Here is a 19898-nt window from a genome sequence, read left to right as displayed (position 1 = left end):
GCCTGCTGGGTAGCTATTTGTATCGTAGCCTTTTCAAAAGACGTTATTTTCAATGGGGTCCCAGGGAAGGCGAAGAGCTTCTGCCAGTGTCACGTTTTCCAAAAATGAAAATGTAAAATCTCTCATCCACAGACACACTTCTACGGCTTGCTCAGGCCCAGGGCTGTGACGGTCTTTGTGAGAACCTGCCTTGGTCCTCTACGCGGTGGAGAGTGCCTCGACACCGTGCTTTGGCTTTGACTGTGAACGCAGTGGCGGCCTGAACGGCTAAAAGTTGAGAGTTGTGAGGAGGTCAATTCTCTTCAGCTGTACCTCCTTCCCCCCCCCAGCGTGGCTGCTCACCTGCTACGCCTCTACCACCTCCATGGGCGGCCGCCATTTTAAGATCCTGCAGCTACTGGTTCTTCCCAACTCTGCCTTGGGCGAAGGGTCTCGGTAAGTGCTTCGGTGGACACCTGGGTTCCTTGGGTTGCGTGCCCCGCGTGGAGAGAGGGGCGGCCTGCGGTGGCAGGCCCGCTGGTGCGTAAGTGATGCCTCTGCCCACGGGCCCCAGGCTGGTCCACCAAGGGCGGGGGCACTACGGGGGCTGGGCGTTAACCATTATTCTTTTAATTAAAGCTCACCATGGAAAAGCTGGGTAACCCCTTCCCCTTAGCAGTGTTAACCTCTGCCAGGGCCTGGGGGGGGGGCTGTAGGGGTTAAGTGGGGGCTGGGCCCCAAGGGAGGGGCCCCTGTTCATCCTGGGGCGCCTGGCCACCTCAGGAGGCGCTACTGCGCGGCCTGTGCACGCCCCTGAGAGGGGGCCCCGCTCGCCATGACCCTTGGACTGAGCCTTCAGCCACGTCAATCCGTCCCCTCCCCCCCCCCCAATAATTGGGGGGCTACTTCTCTTACCTCGCCTGCCCTCCGCGCGGCGGAAGGATACTGGGATGTTGCGCAGCCTGTGCGGAATGATCCATCAGAGCGCGACGATCACCACCGGGGGGGGGGAATGGCCGAGCGGCGGCTGCTCCCGGAACTGTTCGTGCTGGGGCAGCCGCGTTCCCCACGAGCCCCCTCTGGCACGGACGCGCCTGCCGGAAGCGGCCCGGGAGGGAGCGGGGCCGGAGTGGTTCTTTCCTCCGCTGCCCTGGAGCGGGGTGGTGCCCCTTGCCTAGCTTCGGCGCGGCGGCGGGATGTTCACGCCGGGGGCGGAAAACTTCCTGAGGCAGGCCAGGTGGGGCGGGGGAGCCAGAGACGCGGCCCCGTGTGGGGCTGGTGGCTGGGGAAGAGGCTCAAGTCAGCCGGACGCCTGGGTTCCCGGGGTTGCGTGCCCCGCGTGGGGAGAGGGGCAGCCGGACGCCTGGGTTCCCGGGGTTGCGTGCCCCGCGTGGGGAGAGGGGCAGCCGGACGCCTGGGTTCCCGGGGTTGCGTGCCCCGCGTGGGGAGAGGGGCAGCCGGACGCCTGGGTTCCCGGGGTTGCGTGCCCCGCTTGGGGAGAGGGGCAGCCGGACGCCTGGGTTCCCGGGGTTGCGTGCCCCGCGTGGGGAGAGGGGCAGCCGGACGCCTGGGTTCCTCGGGTTGCGTTCGCCGCACGGGGAGAGAGGCACCAGGACACCTGGGTTCCTTGGGTTGCGAGCCCCGCGTGGAGAGAGGGGCAGCCGGACGCCTGGGTTCCCGGGGTTGCGTGCCCCGCGTGGGGAGAGGGGCAGCCGGACGCCTGGGTTCCCGGGGTTGCGAGCCCCGCGTGGGGAGAGGGGCAGCCGGACGCCTGGGTTCCCGGGGTTGCGTGCCCCGCGTGGGGAGAGGGGCAGCCGGACGCCTGGGTTCCCGGGGTTGCGTGCCCCGCGTGGGGAGAGGGGCAGCCGGACGCCTGGGTTCCCGGGGTTGCGTGCCCCGCGTGGGGAGAGGGGCAGCCGGACGCCTGGGTTCCCGGGGTTGCGTGCCCCGCGTGGGGAGAGGGGCAGCCGGACGCCTGGGTTCCCGGGGTTGCGAGCCCCGCGTGGGGAGAGGGGCAGCCGGACGCCTGGGTTGCGTGCCCCGCGTGAGAGGGGTTGCTTGTCCCTGGATAGGTGCCTGGCTCTGCTCAGGGCAGTGATCGCTGTGGGTGGGCAGGCAGGCGGGGTTGTGTCTCGGTTGGTGAATTCAGCAACGCAGTTCCCGAAGCTGTGGGTGTTCCCTGCGCTTTGTGCTCCCACAGCGAGGGCTCCTCAGACACTGACCTCTGCAGACCCAGTGGGCAGGGGAGTGGTATTCTCCCCATGTCCTAGGCAGGAAGGCTGAGGCAGGGCTGTGAAGTGACTTGTCCAATCTATCGCTGCTAGAAGAAGACATTTCAGACAGGTGGCTGTCTCTTGGAACTGGTCTCCACTTCCCCATTGCTGACCATAGGCAATGGGAGCGGGTGCAGCTGAACGGTAACTGGAAACAATTCCAGGTTCAGCCTTCTCAGAAGCCCTCCTGAAACCTTGCTCCCAAGGATGCAACTAAAATACTGCGCTTTCAGAGGACTGCTGGGATACCAGCAGGATGATGTGTTCAGAGGAGAGTTGCAGACATCCTTGGGTCTCCCAAGCTTTGGCTTTGTTTTCATGCTGGCAAACGAAGGGATGAATGGCTTGTTTTGAGAAGATATTAAAGCTTTTTCCCACTTAAATTGCCAGTTTAGCAGCCATAGCTTTGAAGCGGTAGTAGCTATTTATTTCCTTTCTTTAAAGACACTTGCCATTTGAGAAAAGGCTTAGAAATTGGCTTCTTGAACTTGGAAAGCAAATAGAAACTGCATAGCACAAAAATAAAGGGGAAATGGTTTTAAAGGAACAAACATTTCAGACAGTTCAAATAACAGAAATAGGTTTGATACCAGTATTTTGTCTTTGAGGTTAACAGAGCAGTAGAATGTGGACTTCTGTGTAGGGGAAGGTATTGCCTCAGCACTCCCTTTCTCCTGTTTTCGTTTCTGTATGTTTCAGACCATGAAATTTTACTGGTTTAGGGTTTCCTAATTCCTGTGTTGCCCTTCTTCACTAGGGAGATCCAGGATGAAGAACTGCAGAGATTTAGTTCCCGAATCACAAGCCTTCTCCAGAATCATGACTTGGGAAATGATACCATTGACTGTTTACAGAGACTTTTCCTGATTGTTTCAGCCACAAAATATGGCCGGAAGTGAGTGAGAGGACATGTTAAACCTTGTTATGTAGTTGCTGTAACAGGGTATTGTCAAGAATCTGTTTCAGCATTCTGTAGATCAGTACTACTACAGATCTGCCCTACTTCCTTTTTGGATTGCATTTGCAGTGACCAAAAATAGTTAATAGATTTTTTGTATTTTAATGTATCTACCAATATGTCACTGTTCCCAGGGGTGAGTGCTATGCTCTTTTAAATCGATTACTCTCTATTATTATATAACATCTATATTTCTGCACCTTAATCATGAACAGTAAATCTTGTGAATGTGGAATCTGTGTGTGTGTGTGTGTGTGTTTTAATTTTTGTCTTCTGTTTCTATAACAGAAAATATTTTCTTAGCTTGCTATTCAGTGTACTAATCCCAGCAGCTGTGATTCTCTTAGAATATAAAATGTTGAAATTGAAGCTTGTGTTTCTCCTGTACACAGGAGTTGCAACGCATTCTGTTCTTGACAGAACAGAAATAAAGGCTGGGTGACTGCAAAAATTTCCCTTTGCTGAAAACACTGTGCTAGTTTCAGATGTTGAAATCCAGTCCGCTCTCTGTCCCCTTGCAAACTAGGGACCCTGTCCAGCTCCTCTTAAAGTAAGTGGGGAAAAAATCCCTCTGACTTCATTAAGATTTGGATCAGGCCTTATTAAAGGAGTGAAATTCAGAGATGTTCAGACTGAAGAAGTTGAGTAATATGAGATTACTTAGGACCAGCCTCAAAGACGACACCATATCAAGACTTTCAGATAAGAATGTTTACTTATATTTCTATCCTCTTGTTTTCTTTCAGTGATGCCTGAATGACTGGTTTTTGTTGGTTGATTTTTTTTTTAATTTTTTTTTTTTTTTGTAGGTTGGATGGCAAATTTGTAGAGCTGTTGCAGACAGTGCTGTGTATGCCCAAGTGTCCTGAGCAGGTTCAGGCTCTGTGTGCTGCCATTTTGAGAGAGATGTCACCCAGCAATTATCTGATCCTATCCTGCGATGAAATCCAGGATGCAAAGCTCTTGAGTCTAGTGTCCTCCATCCTCTTGGCTCAGGTAGGTGGACTGTGCTGTCAGGAATCTTGTCTAGACTTCATCACCCCTTCACTTAACTCAAGGGGAGTAAAATTTACTTACTTGTGTTTAAATAAGAACAGAAGGAACTTCATGTAACTTAAGAACAGTTTATGCTTTGTTTGAAATCAAATGGCAAAGTTTTCTCTGTATTCAAGATTTGATAATGAGCTATTTAAAATCAAGGTGTGTGTAGCATGAGGGGATGAGAGCACTGGGCTCTGTGACCCGCGGAGTGGGAAGGAACCTTTCAGTGCAAGCTCCTGTAATAGAGTTCAATCTATTGCTGCTCATGCCTACAGAGGAAAGGATTGAAAAGTGAATTTATTGTGGCTTCTCACCTCTTTGTGGTGCTGGTTTTTCATAACATGTAGAGATCTGCTTGGCCTAATTTTAAAGCCTGATCCAAGCACAGCTGATCCCAGCGCAACCTTAGAGTGTTGAGTTGTTGTCAGAATTGAACTAACCTGAACCTACACTTCCCCTGCAGCCTGTGTAGGTGCTGCCACTGCATCATCCTTGGGACTTGGCTTGTTGGTGGCTCCCCAAGCCATCCGTCTCTTCTGCCCATGGTGGTGAGGGGTGGTCAGTAGCAGTTGCATGACATGCTCCTGCTGGCCATCCCCACCTTGCTGCGCTCTGTGCGCTGCAGAGTGAGAGGTGCTGCAACTCCTTGGCCCGCTCATTCTGCAGCGTGCACAGAGCGCAGCAAGGTTTTGGTGGCTTGCAGTAACAAGGCACGCCACTGCTACCAGGCTAACCCCACGGGCAGGTGGCCGTGGTCAGAGATGACCCAAGTCCAAGGGGGAGGGGAGGGTTGTTTTCACCTGTAATCCGGTTCGGGTTGTCTTTAAGGCTCTAACGTACCTTTACTAGGGAAAGTAACTTATTTATAAAGCACCCCTTCTTCACCAGAAAGCAGTTGCATAGTTAAAATGTAATAATTCCAAAATCTAAAACCTTTCGCCTTTCATCTGTGTATTTACCCTTGAATTAGAAACAGAACCATGATATGGTTTTTGCTCTGTTTTGATGTTGCTGAGGCATTAATTTGGCAGATTTAATGCTGCTACTGCAACTCATTACAGCAGGTGACACTAATGAGCAATGTCCCACTTGATGTAATGAAAGCGGGAACTATTCAGCAGAGCCCCTACAAAAGGGCCCTCCTCTCATTGGTTCTTGGCTGTCAGCGTCTTGTCTTCCTCTAACTGCAAGGAAATGAGGTGGAAGTGAGTCACTCATTCCATTTGCCTACCTGTCGTTGCAGCTGTCAGTCCCATGTACTTTGCCTGAGACTTACAGCTTTCCAGAGCTTGTAGCCTTACTGTTGCCTCCAAAAGAGGCAGCTGCAGCAACTTTCTTCCTTGGCTTCTCTGCCTCTTGCTCTTCTGTTTGTTGGGAGAGTAGACTGGCAGATGTGATTTTAGACATTGGACATTTCTAACAGGTGAGGGGCAGATCCTCTAAGTGGCATGTAAACTTGTTAAAAGCTGGAGATCTGCCATTGATTCATTTATGCTTCTCACTAGAAAGCAGGCAGGGCTCCTGGAGCTGCATGTCAGCAGCATGATGACATGGTTCCTTCAGTTCCTTTTGTGTCACAGCTTTGTAACCCAGGAGGAATGGCATGTCCTCTTACCCTTTTTCTTTACTGTAGGTATCCCTAAATCATAAGCCTCCTCGTTAATGTGTTTCTTTGGTCCATCTGTATGGGGAGGGGGGGAGGGTTCCCCAGTGCAGCTCCCTCACCTCCAGAAGGTTGTGTAGCTCACCACCGAATCGTTTACTTTTTCCTGAGTAGGGCACACATCTGGTAACTAGTGGATGCCACAGGTTGATGTTGATTTACATCCTTCAGATCAAGAGGATGAGGCAGACAGCTGGGGAGACTGTCAGAGACTCTGAATAGTTGAATGGGTTTTACTTTCTGCTGGCATGATGGCTTTGGAGGAGGAAGAGAACCATTTGATACCACTAGGGCAGCCTCTCAAAAGGTTTGGTATCTGCCTGTCATCCCAAAGGAGGGGTAATCTTTGTGAGAGACCCATCTCCCCTGACAATTCAGTCTAATTATGTATCTTAAACCACAGCAACCACTTCCAAACAGAGCCACAGCAACCACTTCCAAACAGAGAGTGTTTTATTCTCCTTATAGGTACCGGCTAACTAGACATGTTGGAACACGTTTCATCAATCTGACTCAAAGCCACAAGCCTTGCGTTTAACAATCATATTGGCAAATTCACCACTAGGGATTATATGGAGTTGTTTGCCTCTCCATCCACGCTGGATGAATGTAGCATTGTATTTGGGGGGAGTCCGCTAGAGCCACTTTTGACAAATAAATTCAACTTTCAGTTGTGGCTGTCCCCAAACTTGTTGCTTCATCCAATGTTTTCTCCATTGGGAACTGTGGCTTCAGCTTGTAGAAGAGATCTGTGGACTATGGTAAAATAGATGCACTCAGCACCAGAGCAGAGATGTCTTCATGTAAGCATTTGTAAGGCTGAGATCATTAAAAGCTCAGTTGTAAATGGTCAGCTTCTTTTAATCTTTGCTTCATTTTAAGGGAAATAAAAAGGCTCAGGTGTCAGCAGTGGGGCAGCGTGTTGTAAAAGTCCTGGAAGGGCGACTGCCTGAGGGTCAGAGTTCACGGCACTTTCTTCCTCTACTCTCCAAGATCATCAGTCTATCGCCAGCAAACCTAACTGAAGGTAAATGCAGGAGGGTCCTAGAGAGAATGCCAAAGGGTCCCACAGAGATGGAACAGATCTGTCATACAGCATAGTGATAAAGAAGGGTCTTTGAAGGCTTAGACCAAGAGTATGACTTGGGATGCTTGCAAATTGCCATTATAAATGGCACCTATATCCCAGGGAAAGTGAAACTCTGATCCATTGAGGAGAGGTACCTTATTTGTTTGATGCCCTCGAGTGTGCTAGGCACCTCACAGGAAAGAAAGACATTGACTCCTTAGGGCAGAGAGATCCTTGCTATATGTATGTGCCTAGCACTGGGGCGTCTGAGTGTGATTGCGATATAAATATGTACCCTGAGGAGCTTGGGGTGGGGGCGGAAAAGCTTACATGGCTCCACAGTTTGTGTGTCTCTATTTAGTGAGTACAGAAGAACAGCCAGTTCACTTTTCATAGGTTTCTTGCCAGAAGTGAGATTTGGAGTGGCAGAGAATTTGAAAGGTGGGGGTGGTGAAATTTCAGGGGGAGGTGATGGCCCAATGAATAGGCTTTGGGAGAGCACTCCGGTCATGGGGGGACCCGATGGAAAAAGGTGCAGAAATACTCTTATGAAAAGGAGATGCTGCACTGTGCTGAGACGAGGTTCAGGAGTTTGCTCAGAGATTCGCACTCCTTGGACAGAGGCGGGGAGGCTTGAAGGAGGATGCTGGAATGGAATATTTGCCTTTGCCTAGGATTCAGCACCACTTCCCCGGGCTTCTGCTACATTCAGTAGGATAAAACTGTATAGGGGATATACATTTTCATGCTATAGGGCTCAGATTAATCACAACTCCCTGATTAGGGGAAAAAGCATCCCCCACAGACAGGTTATTCCATTATTGTCCACTACATTTCATCTTCTGATACTATCCATCCGATAGCTGCTGTTGGAGACCAGACTTGGGAATAGATGTACCATTGGGCTGATCTATATTACAAATCCCAGGTGTCTGCTCACTTTCTGACTTCAGTCTGAAGAACTGTGCAGAACATTGATGAGATTAAATATAGCATTGAACAGGAGTGGGGGGGAAAGGCCGGGGGTGGGAATGGTATACGGAGTTGTGAATGGAATACAAAAGATACTGGTCTCTGAGCAAGTGTAAAAGTAGAAGAACTGGGGGGGGGCATGAAAATCACCTACAGAGTTTGACTGAGGGAATCCCTTTGCTCTGAGAGTTGCTAAGAGTTGGACTATAGTTCTGCTGGCAGCCTTGGGCTAGGTTTAAAGTGTACCAGTTTGGGAGCAGTTTTTAGTGACTAGTGTGCTGCAGAGGCCCCTTGCTGTGATGAGTCTAAACCTTACCTGCATTGCTTTCCATCTGTAGATCAGACCAATCTGGTCAATAAAAGGATGGTGGACTGGCTGAGATATGCAAGTGTTCAGCAAGGAGTTGCACTGCCCTCTGGAGGCTTCTTCTCCAATCCCAGGGCAAGGCAGGTGAGTGATGAATTCCAGAGACTCTCACAAAGGACCTGGACCATGTCATGTCACCGCCCCACCCTTTAAAGCTCCTGAGCACAGATCATTTTTAGGAAAGGTGGTCTAGAAATGCTGCTGTTCTTAGCCAGGTGGACAACTAGTGGGTGCAGCAGTCAGGCACCTTGGGGATCAGAGTTTGGATTTCAAACTCCTAGGCTAATGGGAGTACAGAGACGGAAGGTTTAGCTCCAGGCAGAGGTGGAAGAGAGCATCTTGCAGATTTTGGTGACCACACTGATATGTGTTGAGGGCCATTTATCTTGAAATGGAAGGTTGCTGAAGGTGACTTTTGAGGGAGATGGGAAATAAAAGGATTTTGAGGGCCCCTCCCATGGAAAAAGACCTGCACCTTCCCAGCCTGGGCCTCTGGTTGTTATGGAGGCTTTCTGTATGTCTATATGTATGTATGTAAGTAACTTCTACATACATGTAAACATACAAACATGTTCAATGACTCAATTCATGTGTTTGGTGAACTCCACTTCCCCTCTCCCCAACAATCTCTACCTCAGGAAGTCCCACCACTTCACCCAGTTTATCTTCTACCTCCCAGCCTGGCCCTATCACAGAGGTGGATGGTGCAGTCGCCACAGACTTCTTCACAGTGCTCTCAGTTGGTCAATATTACACAGAGGACCAGTGGCTCAACATGCAGGCCTTTTCCATGCTGCGCAAGTGGCTGCTGCTCTATGGGAGCGAGGAGGCAAACAGACCTAATTCAGGTACTGGCTTGGTGGGTTGGGTGGTGTATTACATCCCAAGTGGGAGATGTTTCCTGATCTAGTCCTGAAAGGGCATCTGGTGGCTTCACCATGAAACCACCATTTGGCTCAGTATGTTTGGCACTAGCTCCCCAGTTGCTGCCTGAGTTGGTTCAACAGAGGGTTGTGGGTTGGAATTGAGGGGCATTGGCAGTGCATGGAGGTCCATGAATTCAATAGCAGGGGATGCCAAGGCTACGACTGTTGTGAAGGAAATGTCACAGTGAGCCTGCTGAATGACCATGGTCTGACATACCAGAATGAACCATTTACGTGGGCCCTCAGGTTTCTGGAAAAATCCCTCCAGGCTTCACAGAAAAAGAAATGAAGGGCAGGCGGGGAGATAGCATCCCCTTAGGTGCTGTTGTAATATTCCCACACTCCAACAGAATGTACCCCTTGGACTGGAATCAGATACGACTTTCCCTCTGTGACATACCAGGATACAATCCAGACCAATGAGTAGCTGTGTCACCCCTGCCCTGCAACCTTGGGTGTCCTTTACAATACCTTGCTGCTGTAGCCTCCAGCCTGGACTGCTCCCAAACAGCCTCCAGCATGTAACACTCCCAGCTGTGTCAGAGTGTGTGTGCGCTGCAGTCAACCAGCCAGACCTTGGCTCTGACCACCTTTGGTTATGCTGCAGGGTGACCCCAACACACTCCCAGTCCCAGATCTTTTCCCAGAAGTGTATATCCTCTACTGCCCAGCCCTCTCCTGGGCAGTACAAATATGTTAAGTCCATTATTCCTTTAAGGGAGTAATATGCATATAACTTGTCACCCCAAATGGAGTTATCCTGACACTTCAGTTTGAACTCACTGGATTAGATAAAACAGTAAAACAAGCTTAACAACTACAAAGAGAGAGATTTTAAGTGAGTACCAGTAATGAGGCATAAAAGTCCGAAATGCCCCTGTTTAAACTTCCTTTGTTTTTCCTCTCTGCTTGCTGACTCTGCTTACTGTTTAAATGTAAATTAAGGAAAGCACGTATTCCTTCCTTTGCGTAGGACAGACCTGACTTCTGGCTGGGCAGGGCAGTGGGGTTCAGAATATGTGCTGATAACATCATTCAGGGGAGTCTGATAACTTCACAAACAATGTTGCCAGGCATATTTTCCCAGGACAATACTGACCAGCAAATTATGAGTTTTCAGACGATCGCTTACAGGCATGCTTTATACAAAGATGATTACCATAGTGTGTGAATACAGGGGTGTATTCCATTGTACCTTCTCTTCCCCCGTAGTGAGCTGGGCAGTTTGTAGAGCCTCGTTCATACGTGAAACTCTCTAACAGTACCATGCAGTGTGATCTGCGATGATCTCTTCTCTGCAGATGACAAATCAGAGGTAGATGGGTCTATTATGTCCATGGTTTCTGCTACCTCCACCTCCAGTCGCCTGCTTCCCCCAAAGGAGCGTCTAAGAGAGAAGGCTTTTGAATACTGCCAGCGTCTTATTGAGCAAAGCAACCGGCGTGAGTTGTGGTCTGAATATGTAGGACTCTTGTCGGAGTCCCTCAGTGTCATTCTTAACAATCATCTCGATCAGTCTCCTGCTGGGTCGAGGGCACAGTCTCCCCATTGTTCTGAGACTAGGCCCAAGAATCTATTCAAGCCACCTGCTCGACCATGGCTCTGCTCTGGCTTTGAGTCACTAACTGACTCCCTAGTGTCTGGGGAAGCGGACGAAGGGGTCTGAGCTGAGTCTCCCTAGAGGGATTAGCTGGGGATGGGAGAAGTTGCTTGCTAGCTCTCAAACATCACCTGATTCTAGTGCCAGACTCTGTGTTCTACCTCCTGCTGTTGATGTGGGTTTTGGAAACTGTAGACACTGGGGTGTGGATTCTCTTGACTGTAACTGCTCAGAACTACGTGAGTTAGGAGGGTCCATGGCTCTTCCCCTCCATCCTTAATTCTGGGCTGTCTTGTAGAGGGCTGCTGTGTGCTCAGTAAGGATGCACTGAGAGGGCTCAGTTCATCACATCGGTAAAGGCTGAAGGGAGAGCTTCCACTGATCTAATAGTGGACTTGACAGCATTCAGCCATTCCCAGTAGAGACCATGCCAATACCAGCAGTATTGCCCAGCGTGGACTAGGGGACTGAGTGTGATTTGTTTATCTGTTAGGGGCCCTGAAGAAACCAGATGGGGACCTGCAAAAAGCCGTAAGTACAAAAGAGGCAGGGGGGAGGGTTGTGGTGGTGGAGTTGTTTGCACAGTTCTGATCTTGCTGTACTTTCTTGTGCAGTGTCTCATTGAGGCTGTCACTATCATGGATATTATCTGCAGGCAGGACTCCAACTATGTGTACCGGACGCTCTCCTGCCTGAAGATCTTGCATGGCAGAATCAGTGGGGACCTTGCTTATGCCAGGGCACTGCTGCCCATTGGTCAGTTCTTCCTGAACCACAGTAAGCTGACAGTGCACACATGCTCTCCTCTCTAGAGCTGCTCACAGGGATTTCTGGGGGTTGGGATGTTGCTTCTGTCGTGCCCTCTTCCCCCAGCCTCCATAAGCTTTGGGAGTCTCTGCGGTACCGGTGTGCTCACTCAGGCCTCTGTTTGAGTGGCAGGATTGGATCACTAGGCACTGAAATACTCTTCCTCTCCATGGCTTCCTACTACTATTCTAGCTTTGACCATGTGCTAGGCTAGTGTATCTAACACTGTACTGTCTCAGCAGTGCTGAACCTGCTTTCTTTCTCTCTGCCTCCCCAGCAGCAGGTGCTGCTTGTATGGCTTTGAATATGCTCTTAGCTGGGCAGCCCAGTGCTGGAGATCCAGGAGTTGCACTGCCGCCCTCTCCTATTGCTCTTGGTCTTGATGTTACAAAAGCCACTCTGTAAAATCTCCAGCCCTTGAAGGGTGGCTGCTGGGTGGGCTGAGTTCCTGAGTGGGCCTTCCTTCCCAGGTGAGACAGCAGCGGTGGATTCGGAGGCAGTTTACAAGCACTTGTTCACCAGGATTCCTGCTCAGCTCTTCCACAGCCCAATGGTGGCCTTTGAGTTTATCCAGTTCTGCAGGGACAACATCCAGTTCTTCACAGAGAACATCAGCATCTTCAGACGGAGCTTCCCAAACCTTTTCAAGGTATGGGGGCTGGGGCTGGGTCAAGCACTGCTCTTCACGCACTTCATGTGTCCTTGGAATGAAAGCCCCTAATGCTCAAGGGGGTGGCTGTACAACAGTGGTGCCCAAACTTTTCCTGTTGCACTCCCCCTTACCAGTAATGGAATCTGACTGCGCCCCCTCTCTATGGCTGCACAGTTGGCTCAGCAGAGGAGCTTGGGATGGGGGAGGAGCCGGGACTTTTAGAGGTGGAGCTGGCCTGGGGGCGAAACAGGGGGTGGGGTGGGGTGGGGTGGGGTGGAGTGGAGCTGTGGCTGGGGTGGAGTGGGGCTGGGGCAAGAGCTGATCTGGGGGTGGAGTGACTCCTGGGGGAATTCTGCCTCACTGTGTATGCGCAGAATTCATGGCCCCCGCAGATTTCTTTTTTTCCCCGCAGAAAAATTACTTCTGACTGGGAAGCTGCAAGAGCAGTGTAGGCAGGTTAATTTGGGCGCTCAGAGTAGCTGGTAGAGATGTAAATCACCACCGGGGTGGGGCAGGGCAGTCATGCCTGAGAGAGACACTCTCCCTCTTGCTCACTATTGCGACATGCTCGGCATGGAGGGCCAGGGCTTTGGGATGTTTCTGATGAGGTAAGTGTGGGGCAGGCTCTGTCCCTCAAGCAAAGCAGCATGTAGCAGGTTTCCTGCTTAATGAATTGTTCCCATTGTTCTTAGTGAATTCCCCTCAAGATTATAAAACATGTGTAAAAAATTGTAAGGCTCCTTTTTGTTGCCAGAGTGGTGTAAAGGAGCCTTATTATAAAGAACAGTATGACCTTATTAAAATGCTTATGGTGCTTTAGTGCTTAGAACTGGTCTAAATTTTTGGACTGAAAAAATTTCCTATCAAAATGTGCTCTATGAACTGTTTGCTACTGACCTTTCTGGAGATGGTCAGTAGCCAATATACATTGTGAGTTTGAGTCCCCAGCCCTCACTTGCTCTTCAGTTGCCTATGATGTAACACTGAGCATATGGCTGCATATATTTGTTGACTAATAACTAGAAGTGAAGGGTCAATACTAGCTACATTACTATTAGACAAAGGGGGGTTGGGGATTTCCTCCAGTGCTTCCCACTGCCATTCTCTATCCATTGTACTATGGTTTAAATAAATTACCAAAATAATTGAAACTAACATGATTATATTAATTATTTTAACAAATAAAACATGCAGAATTTTGCTGAATTTTAAAATATTTGTGTGCAGAATTTTTAATTTTTTGGCACAGAACTCCCCCAGGAGTATGGAGTGGAGCTGCAGCTTGGCCAGAGCTGGGCCGGGGCCGGAGCGGAGCTGTGGCTGGGTGATGCTCCTGCCCTGCCCCCTATGGGGGCTGGCCGGGCCCCTCTGTGTGCTATCCCGAACATTTCTCCACGCACCCATGGGGAGGGCATGCCTCACAGTTTGGGGCCCATTGCCATACATGTATCACTGACAGGCTGAGGTGTGGAAGGACTCACAAGCGGAGTTTAAAATATGTTTGTGGTGGGGGATTAGTTCTGGATATGTTTACATGGTTCATCAGGGCATGAAAGGCTGTGAGTAGCATCTGTGATCCAGAGGCGTCTGGGTGTGTAATACAGCAGTTGGGGGTGGGCAAGGGAGTAAGGACTTGGCAACCAAACTGTAGCAGAAAGGGTGTCAATGGGCTCTATCCCAGGGAAATGACTGTCTTGTGGGATGGAGCATTTCCTAGTTTGTCCACAGCACCCTTTAATTTCTTCACTGGAGTCTGACAACACCCTGGGCAGCAGGGCCTGGTTGGGGTGGGGGTTAATTCTCCTGCATTAAGGCTTAGGGACTCAAAATTGCTAGTTCTGAGATCCACCCCAGTGCAGGTGGCCGCTGGGAGCTCCTGTCGCATCCTTGCAAACCCCCTTTGTGGAGGCTGTGAGGTCAATCCAGTTCTGTGCTGGGCCAGCCTGAGCGCCTTTAGAAGCAAATTCTCCATGCGGTAAAACTTGCTGTGTTGGTTTGTGAGAGACTTGGATCATCCGCTTCTAAATGTTTCACTCTGGCTGTGGGGTCTCAGAGCTGAACTGCCCTGGCACTCCACATTTCTGTGCATTTTGTTCCTCTCCCTTTGCCCCTGTAACATGCTTTTGCCTTCTCTGAGGTGGGAGAATCCAGCCCAGTTAGGGGGGAAGAGAAGCAGACCTACTGCTAGCTACTTGTGAAAGTCTCTGCCTGTTTTTCCCTGCAGCTCCTAGCATGGAATAGCCCAGCCTTGATTTCTGAGTTCATGGACCTTCTGCCACCTCTGCTTGGTGCTGACACAGCCATCGAGATCTTTCACTTGCTGCTTGACCTGCCATGTTTGGCGGCTGCTCTGGACATCCAGCTGAGGTGATATCACCTTCCCCTCCTCTCACTTTTTAGCAGGGTGTTGACATTGGACTGTGTCCTGACCCACTCTTTGACCCAGAACTAACTGCTTGAAATGCCTGCCCCACACCCAAAGAACACCCAGGACCGCATCAGTTCAGAGCAGCAGCTACCGTAGCTGGATTTATATGGGGCTGTGAAAGCACCTGACCAATAATGTTTGTAGTTCTGCTGCATGTGCAAAGATAGGGACAGTCAGGTCTCATGCTTCTGAGCAGTAGGCTGACTGTTGTTAGGGGTCAGGAAGGAATTTCCCTCCCTTCCCCCATGTCCACCTCTGAGCAATTGGTAGATGCCCATCCCTCTGGAGCACATGGTATTGGCAACTGGCAGAGAGAGGATGCCAGAATTGGTGGTCTCGGTTAGCCAGTCTTACATTTAGGCTCGGAAGGATTCAATTTTTATTGGTAAATGTTGATTTCATCATACATACAAACTGGTGAAAAAAATATTTCCATCGATGACGATCAAAATTTACATATAGGCAAGGTCAGAAAAATGCCGCTTGATTAGAGTTTGATTTAAGGATATTTACTGTGTATATTTTGTGTTTTGACAGTTATAAAGCGTTAACTTTTTGAGTCTCCAACACGTCATTCAGTAATTATTATCTGACACCCACCCTGATAATTTCCTGCAACTGTGAAAATTTGAATGGATAAAAAATAAAAACAAAAAAACCTTAAAACTAAACATTGATATTATCCATTTCAATGATTAGAAAATAAAAATTCTGCCAGGCCTGCTTATGTCCTGCCCTGTTGCCCTTGTTAGCTTCTCGGGCAGACATGAAGTTCAGATTCTCTCCTGGGAGGGTCATGTCAGAGTGGAAGGGAAGACGAGCGTGACTGGCTTCTGCAGAGAGGGAGCTGGGGCTCGCTACCCCACACATGCCCTGGGGATCCACGGAGTATAGAAGCACTTCCGGGAAGGCTTAGCACGGAGACTCGCACTGGAGCGGTCCGCTGGCAGAGGGGACTTTGGTCATTATGGAGTACTGGGTTTGCTGGGCCTGGAGTCGCCCTTTTGGACTTTGCCAGGGCATGCTGCTGAGCCAACTGGAGAGAGTGCTGGGAGAGTAGCCTCATGCCTAGCTCCTGAGGAAGGGTGCAGTCTGCCTGAGCTCCCATCTGTTACCCAGCATTTCTTATACGCAGATTCCTGCTTTTTAACCCTGTTGCTGTTCTTGTTCTGAAGGCCCGAGAACCATTTCACTGTTGGAAACTATTTGAAAGAAACCTGAACTTTCTGGGGGGTTGATCAGCTATTGGGGGCCCTTCAGCCTTGACATTCCTCTAACTGCGACCTAGCCAATTTGCTGCTGTGTTCCCATTACTTCAGTTTGTGTTGTGTGTGTCCGTTACTAGATCTGCCTCTGCTCCCATCTCTGAGAGAGCCACCTGGGATCCTGCTGCAAAGCCAGCCAGCTGCCTGGAGGCCTTCCGCCACCCGCTCTACAGAAGCACCTTTCAGTATCTCCTCCGCATTGAGACCACCCCCAGAGACCCCCCTGAGCGGTACGAGGCTGCCGCCAGTGTCGGGTTCAGCTGCATGGGGATGCTGTGACTCCCCATCCCACAGCTGCCTGAGGACTGTGGGGTCCAGGAGGAGGAAACAGCACTGCAGGCAGGGTTCTGTGCAGAGGAAGAGCTGGGGTTGCTGTGCAAGACTCGTGTGTCTGCTCCCAGGCTGGCTCCTGTGTACTGGCTCCTGAGTACAGTCACAGCTAGAATGTGGCATACGTCTCCCTCTCCTCTTCAGTTTTGCAAGGTGTTCAAAAGCAGAACGACTTAGGGAGAAAAAGGGCGGGGCTGGGAAGCCGGGATTCTTCAGGGAAGCTGCTTTGATGGTGATATTGGGGTCTGTTGTCAACAGGTTGGCTCCTCTTCGCCAGCTGCTGGGGTCCATGGCCAACTGTCCACGGGTTGTGCAGTGTGCAGACACCATCCCTGTCTTACTGCGGCTCTACTTCGGTGTGGTGGCAGAGGTAGGGCTCCCTGCAGACAGGTAACTGGGGAGTTCCCATCCTGTGTGTCGCTGTCTCTGATGTTCCCTTTGTCATGGGAAGAATATCCATGGGAACCAAAGGGTTAAACTCCCTCTGGCTTGGGTTCTGGCTCACTCCGGGACAGTGCCCTCTTCCCTTTGCTCTGGGCCTTAATGGGGGGTGAAAATTCCCAGGACCCTGAGTGGGTGTATGAATCTATAAAGGAAATTCCTGGGATTGTGGGGGGTGTTTCTTTAGGGAGTGAACCTCTAGGAACAGGCGGTGGCTGGGCAGGCCCTTTTCGTGGAAAAGGGCCCTTACTGCAGTAGCTCAGCATTATTTGAAATCCTTGCCAGGCTGCTACCAGCAGCAGCTGCTGACCAGTGAGGCCTCTCCAAGTGTGGGCAGCAGGAGGACAAGTGCAAGGCTTCTGCCCAGCACCCTGTGTCACTCAGATCAGGCTGCCAGGCTCCTCCACGAATCCCCTCTGGGTTTGGCTGGAGGCTGTGGTGGTGCTGAAGGAAATGCTTCTCCATCTCCAGTTTGCAGACGGCCCCCTGATAAACCAGCTGGTGTTGGTGCTGCTGGAGAGGAGTGAGCAGCTCTACGAGATCCCGGCGTTTAAGGCTGATGTCCATAGGTGAGTATGGGCACCTCTGGGAAGGGGAGAGAATGGATAGAATTGCCAGGAGGAGGATTACACAGCACACTGCCCTGGTCTGGCTTTCCAAGGGTAGCCAGGGACCAGCCTTGCCACAATTGCTGCATGGCCTGTCTTCGGAGGGCACAGCGACATGGTGCCCTGCGGTTGGCACGCTTGGAGTGAAATCAACAGCTCCCTCTCTTTGGTCGAGAAAACCGTGTGGGTCACAGGCACATGGACACCAGAGTATTGGGGCTGAGCCCTCTGGACAAACAGCTGCAGGGACTGGAGCCACTGGGCACTGCGGTCAGGGCTTTGGTGTCATGCACACCCTGATCGCAGCACATCTGCAACCACTGTCCCGCACTGAGGCACTTGTTTGCCATTCACACATGGGCACTCACTGGTAGTCACTGTGCAGACTCCTGTCAGGGGGCAGGATCCTCCCTTACTAGTGGGCCATTGGGGTTGCCTAATCTGATGAGCAGTCTGCTCTGATCTGTGTGGGTGCCAGGCAGTTGGTTCCTGAGCTATTGCCCTCTCCCTTCTTCCTGGCAGAGTGCTGAGCTCTCAGCTGGTGCTTCTGTGTAAGCTGCACCCCTCCCTGGTAGTGGAACTGTCCAAGGAGCTTCTGGAGTTTTCAGGAACTGTCAGCAACATCCGGAACAAAGAGGATATCTTCACCTACGTGGTAAGGTGGAGCCTGCCTGCCTCTGATACCCTACCTGTGGCCCTCTCTGCAGGCTACCAGAGGACTCTCTTCACAAACTTCCTCTTGTCTTCTCTCCTCTGGTGCAAACTAATCTCATCTGTCACTTCCTTAGACTGTTCTCCAAGAGGTCTGTATACTTCTCTGCCTGTCTTGCTGCAGGTCTGGGCTATTGGAGAGTACATGTCTGTGTCATACGACAAAAGGTGCACCGTGGAGCAGATCAACAAGTTCTTTGAAGCCCTGGAGGCCATGCTGTTTGAAATCACGCAACTCCGGCCCTCGGCCAGCATCCCCATGTACTCACCCCGTGTCATCACGGTTCTCATGACAACGCTGACCAAACTGGCATCGCGCAGCCAAGATTTGATCCCCAGGTGTGAAACCGGGCAGCAGGTCAGGGTTGAGTGTGCAGTTCAGCCAGGTTACCAAGCAAATGTTTGTTGCTGTATTCCTGTTGGCTAAATAGCTTTAATGAAAAACCCGGGAATTGAAACAAGACAAACTGTGAAAGCAATAGAAAAGTATATTTGGAGGAGCCCAAATTGCAGCCAGGCAACCAGTTTGTGCATGTTTCTGGATAGTGTTTAGAGAGACTTGGGGGGGGGGGGGGGGGGATAGCTCGGGGGGGAGGGATAGCTCAGTGGTTTGAGCATTGGCCTGCTAAACCCAGGGTTGTGAGTTCAATCCTTGAGGGGGCCATTTAGGGATATGGGGCAAAAATTGGGGATTTGTCCTGCTTTGAGCAGGGGGTTGGACTAGATGACCTCCTGAGGTCCCTTCCAATCCTGATATTCTATGATACTCTATTGTGTACTGTCGGCAGTGTGTAATCCCAGCCACTCCCAGCAGGAGGCACTGAAGGGAGTGAGGGGGTAGTGTTACCATTGAGGAAGCTCACAGCTTTACCCGGCAGGTGTTGGTGATGGAGGGGATGTGGTTCGGGCTGGAGGGTGCTTTCACCTCTAGGCTCTATCTAGGAAGTGATTTAAGAGTGGTGGTTTTGAGGCAGGAGCTTTATGAGTCTAGAGCTGTTCTCTTGAAGCTCCTGCTGGCTCAAGGCTGTGTCCTTCCCTCTTGCAGGATGACCCTGTTCCTGTCCAAGATGAGAGCGTTTGTTCAGAGCCCTGCCATGGCCTCGGTGTACAGTGAGGAAGACAGTGAGGAGATCCTGACCCGGGCTGCTGAGCTGATGAACCTGTTGAAAATGCCCAGTGTGGCTCAGTTTGTGCTGACGCCATCAGCAGAGGTTGCCAGCCCACGGTTTCACCGAGACACTAACGTGTCCCTGCCTCTCGCCATGAAGACGGCTAGCCGGCTTTTAGAAAGGGGGACTGGCTTCGTGCCAGGGTGAGGTGATGGCATTTCTGAGTGTCCACTGCATAGCTCTGACTGACGAGACCTGGCTGGCTCTGTGCTGTATTTTGACTAACCTGCTGCTACTGACTCGCTTAACGGAATATGGGGAAGGAGGAGGGATGAGGCTCTGCTCCAAGCTGCACCTTCCTGGAAATGGGCAATAAATGGCGGAAAAGAGGAATAACCAGAGCTGACGGTTTCTGTCTTCGAGCCTGACCATGTGGTTTGTTTGTTTCTTCTCATGGGTGGCTGTTCTGCCCTCGGCCCCTGCAGCAGGAAGTGTTTCCACTGACTCCCCTCGGTGTTCCTGCAATGGGACTCGGGTCCTGGCCCGCCCGGGGAGACCAGTGACATCACCCCCATGAGGCAGAAGCAGCACGCACCCCAAACAGACAACCTGGTGCTACAGGGGAAGGGCGCTGGCTAGTGTATGTGAATTGGGGTTTTCCAAGAAAGCTTAGCCAAAGGCCCAGCCTGCCTGAGGGCC

The 19898-nt window shown here is 51.0% G+C and overlaps 1 protein-coding gene across 4 annotated transcripts; it reads left to right on the top strand.

Annotated features, from left to right (window-relative positions):
* Window positions 1-224: 224 nt before the first annotated feature.
* On the top strand, window positions 225-19600 carry AP5Z1 (adaptor related protein complex 5 subunit zeta 1). Of its 4 annotated transcripts, none has more exons than XM_084642262.1 (17): window positions 225-435; window positions 3010-3147; window positions 4020-4206; window positions 6797-6941; window positions 8294-8406; window positions 9002-9170; window positions 10550-10690; window positions 11342-11379; window positions 11463-11604; window positions 12126-12304; window positions 14532-14674; window positions 16081-16230; window positions 16589-16700; window positions 17243-17340; window positions 17902-18034; window positions 18215-18429; window positions 19136-19600. In XM_084642262.1, the coding sequence occupies exons 1-17, from the start codon at window positions 365-367 to the stop codon at window positions 19404-19406; spliced, it is 2445 nt and encodes an 814-aa protein (XP_084498388.1). In that variant the 5' UTR covers window positions 225-364; the 3' UTR covers window positions 19407-19600. The 4 variants fall into 4 exon arrangements, with proteins under 4 accessions (XP_084498388.1, XP_084498387.1, XP_084498389.1 ...); XM_084642261.1 differs by having other exon boundaries at window positions 11463-11625; XM_084642263.1 differs by lacking the exon at window positions 225-435 and adding an exon at window positions 1014-1216 and having other exon boundaries at window positions 11463-11625.
* Window positions 19601-19898: the final 298 nt, after the last annotated feature.

This window comes from Lepidochelys olivacea (genome assembly GCF_965140295.1).
Source record: "Lepidochelys olivacea isolate rLepOli2 genome assembly, chromosome: 10".
Lineage (NCBI taxonomy): Eukaryota > Metazoa > Chordata > Testudines > Cheloniidae > Lepidochelys > Lepidochelys olivacea.
Note: the sequence above shows the minus strand (reverse complement) of the source record. Positions and strands in the feature narration are given on the sequence as shown.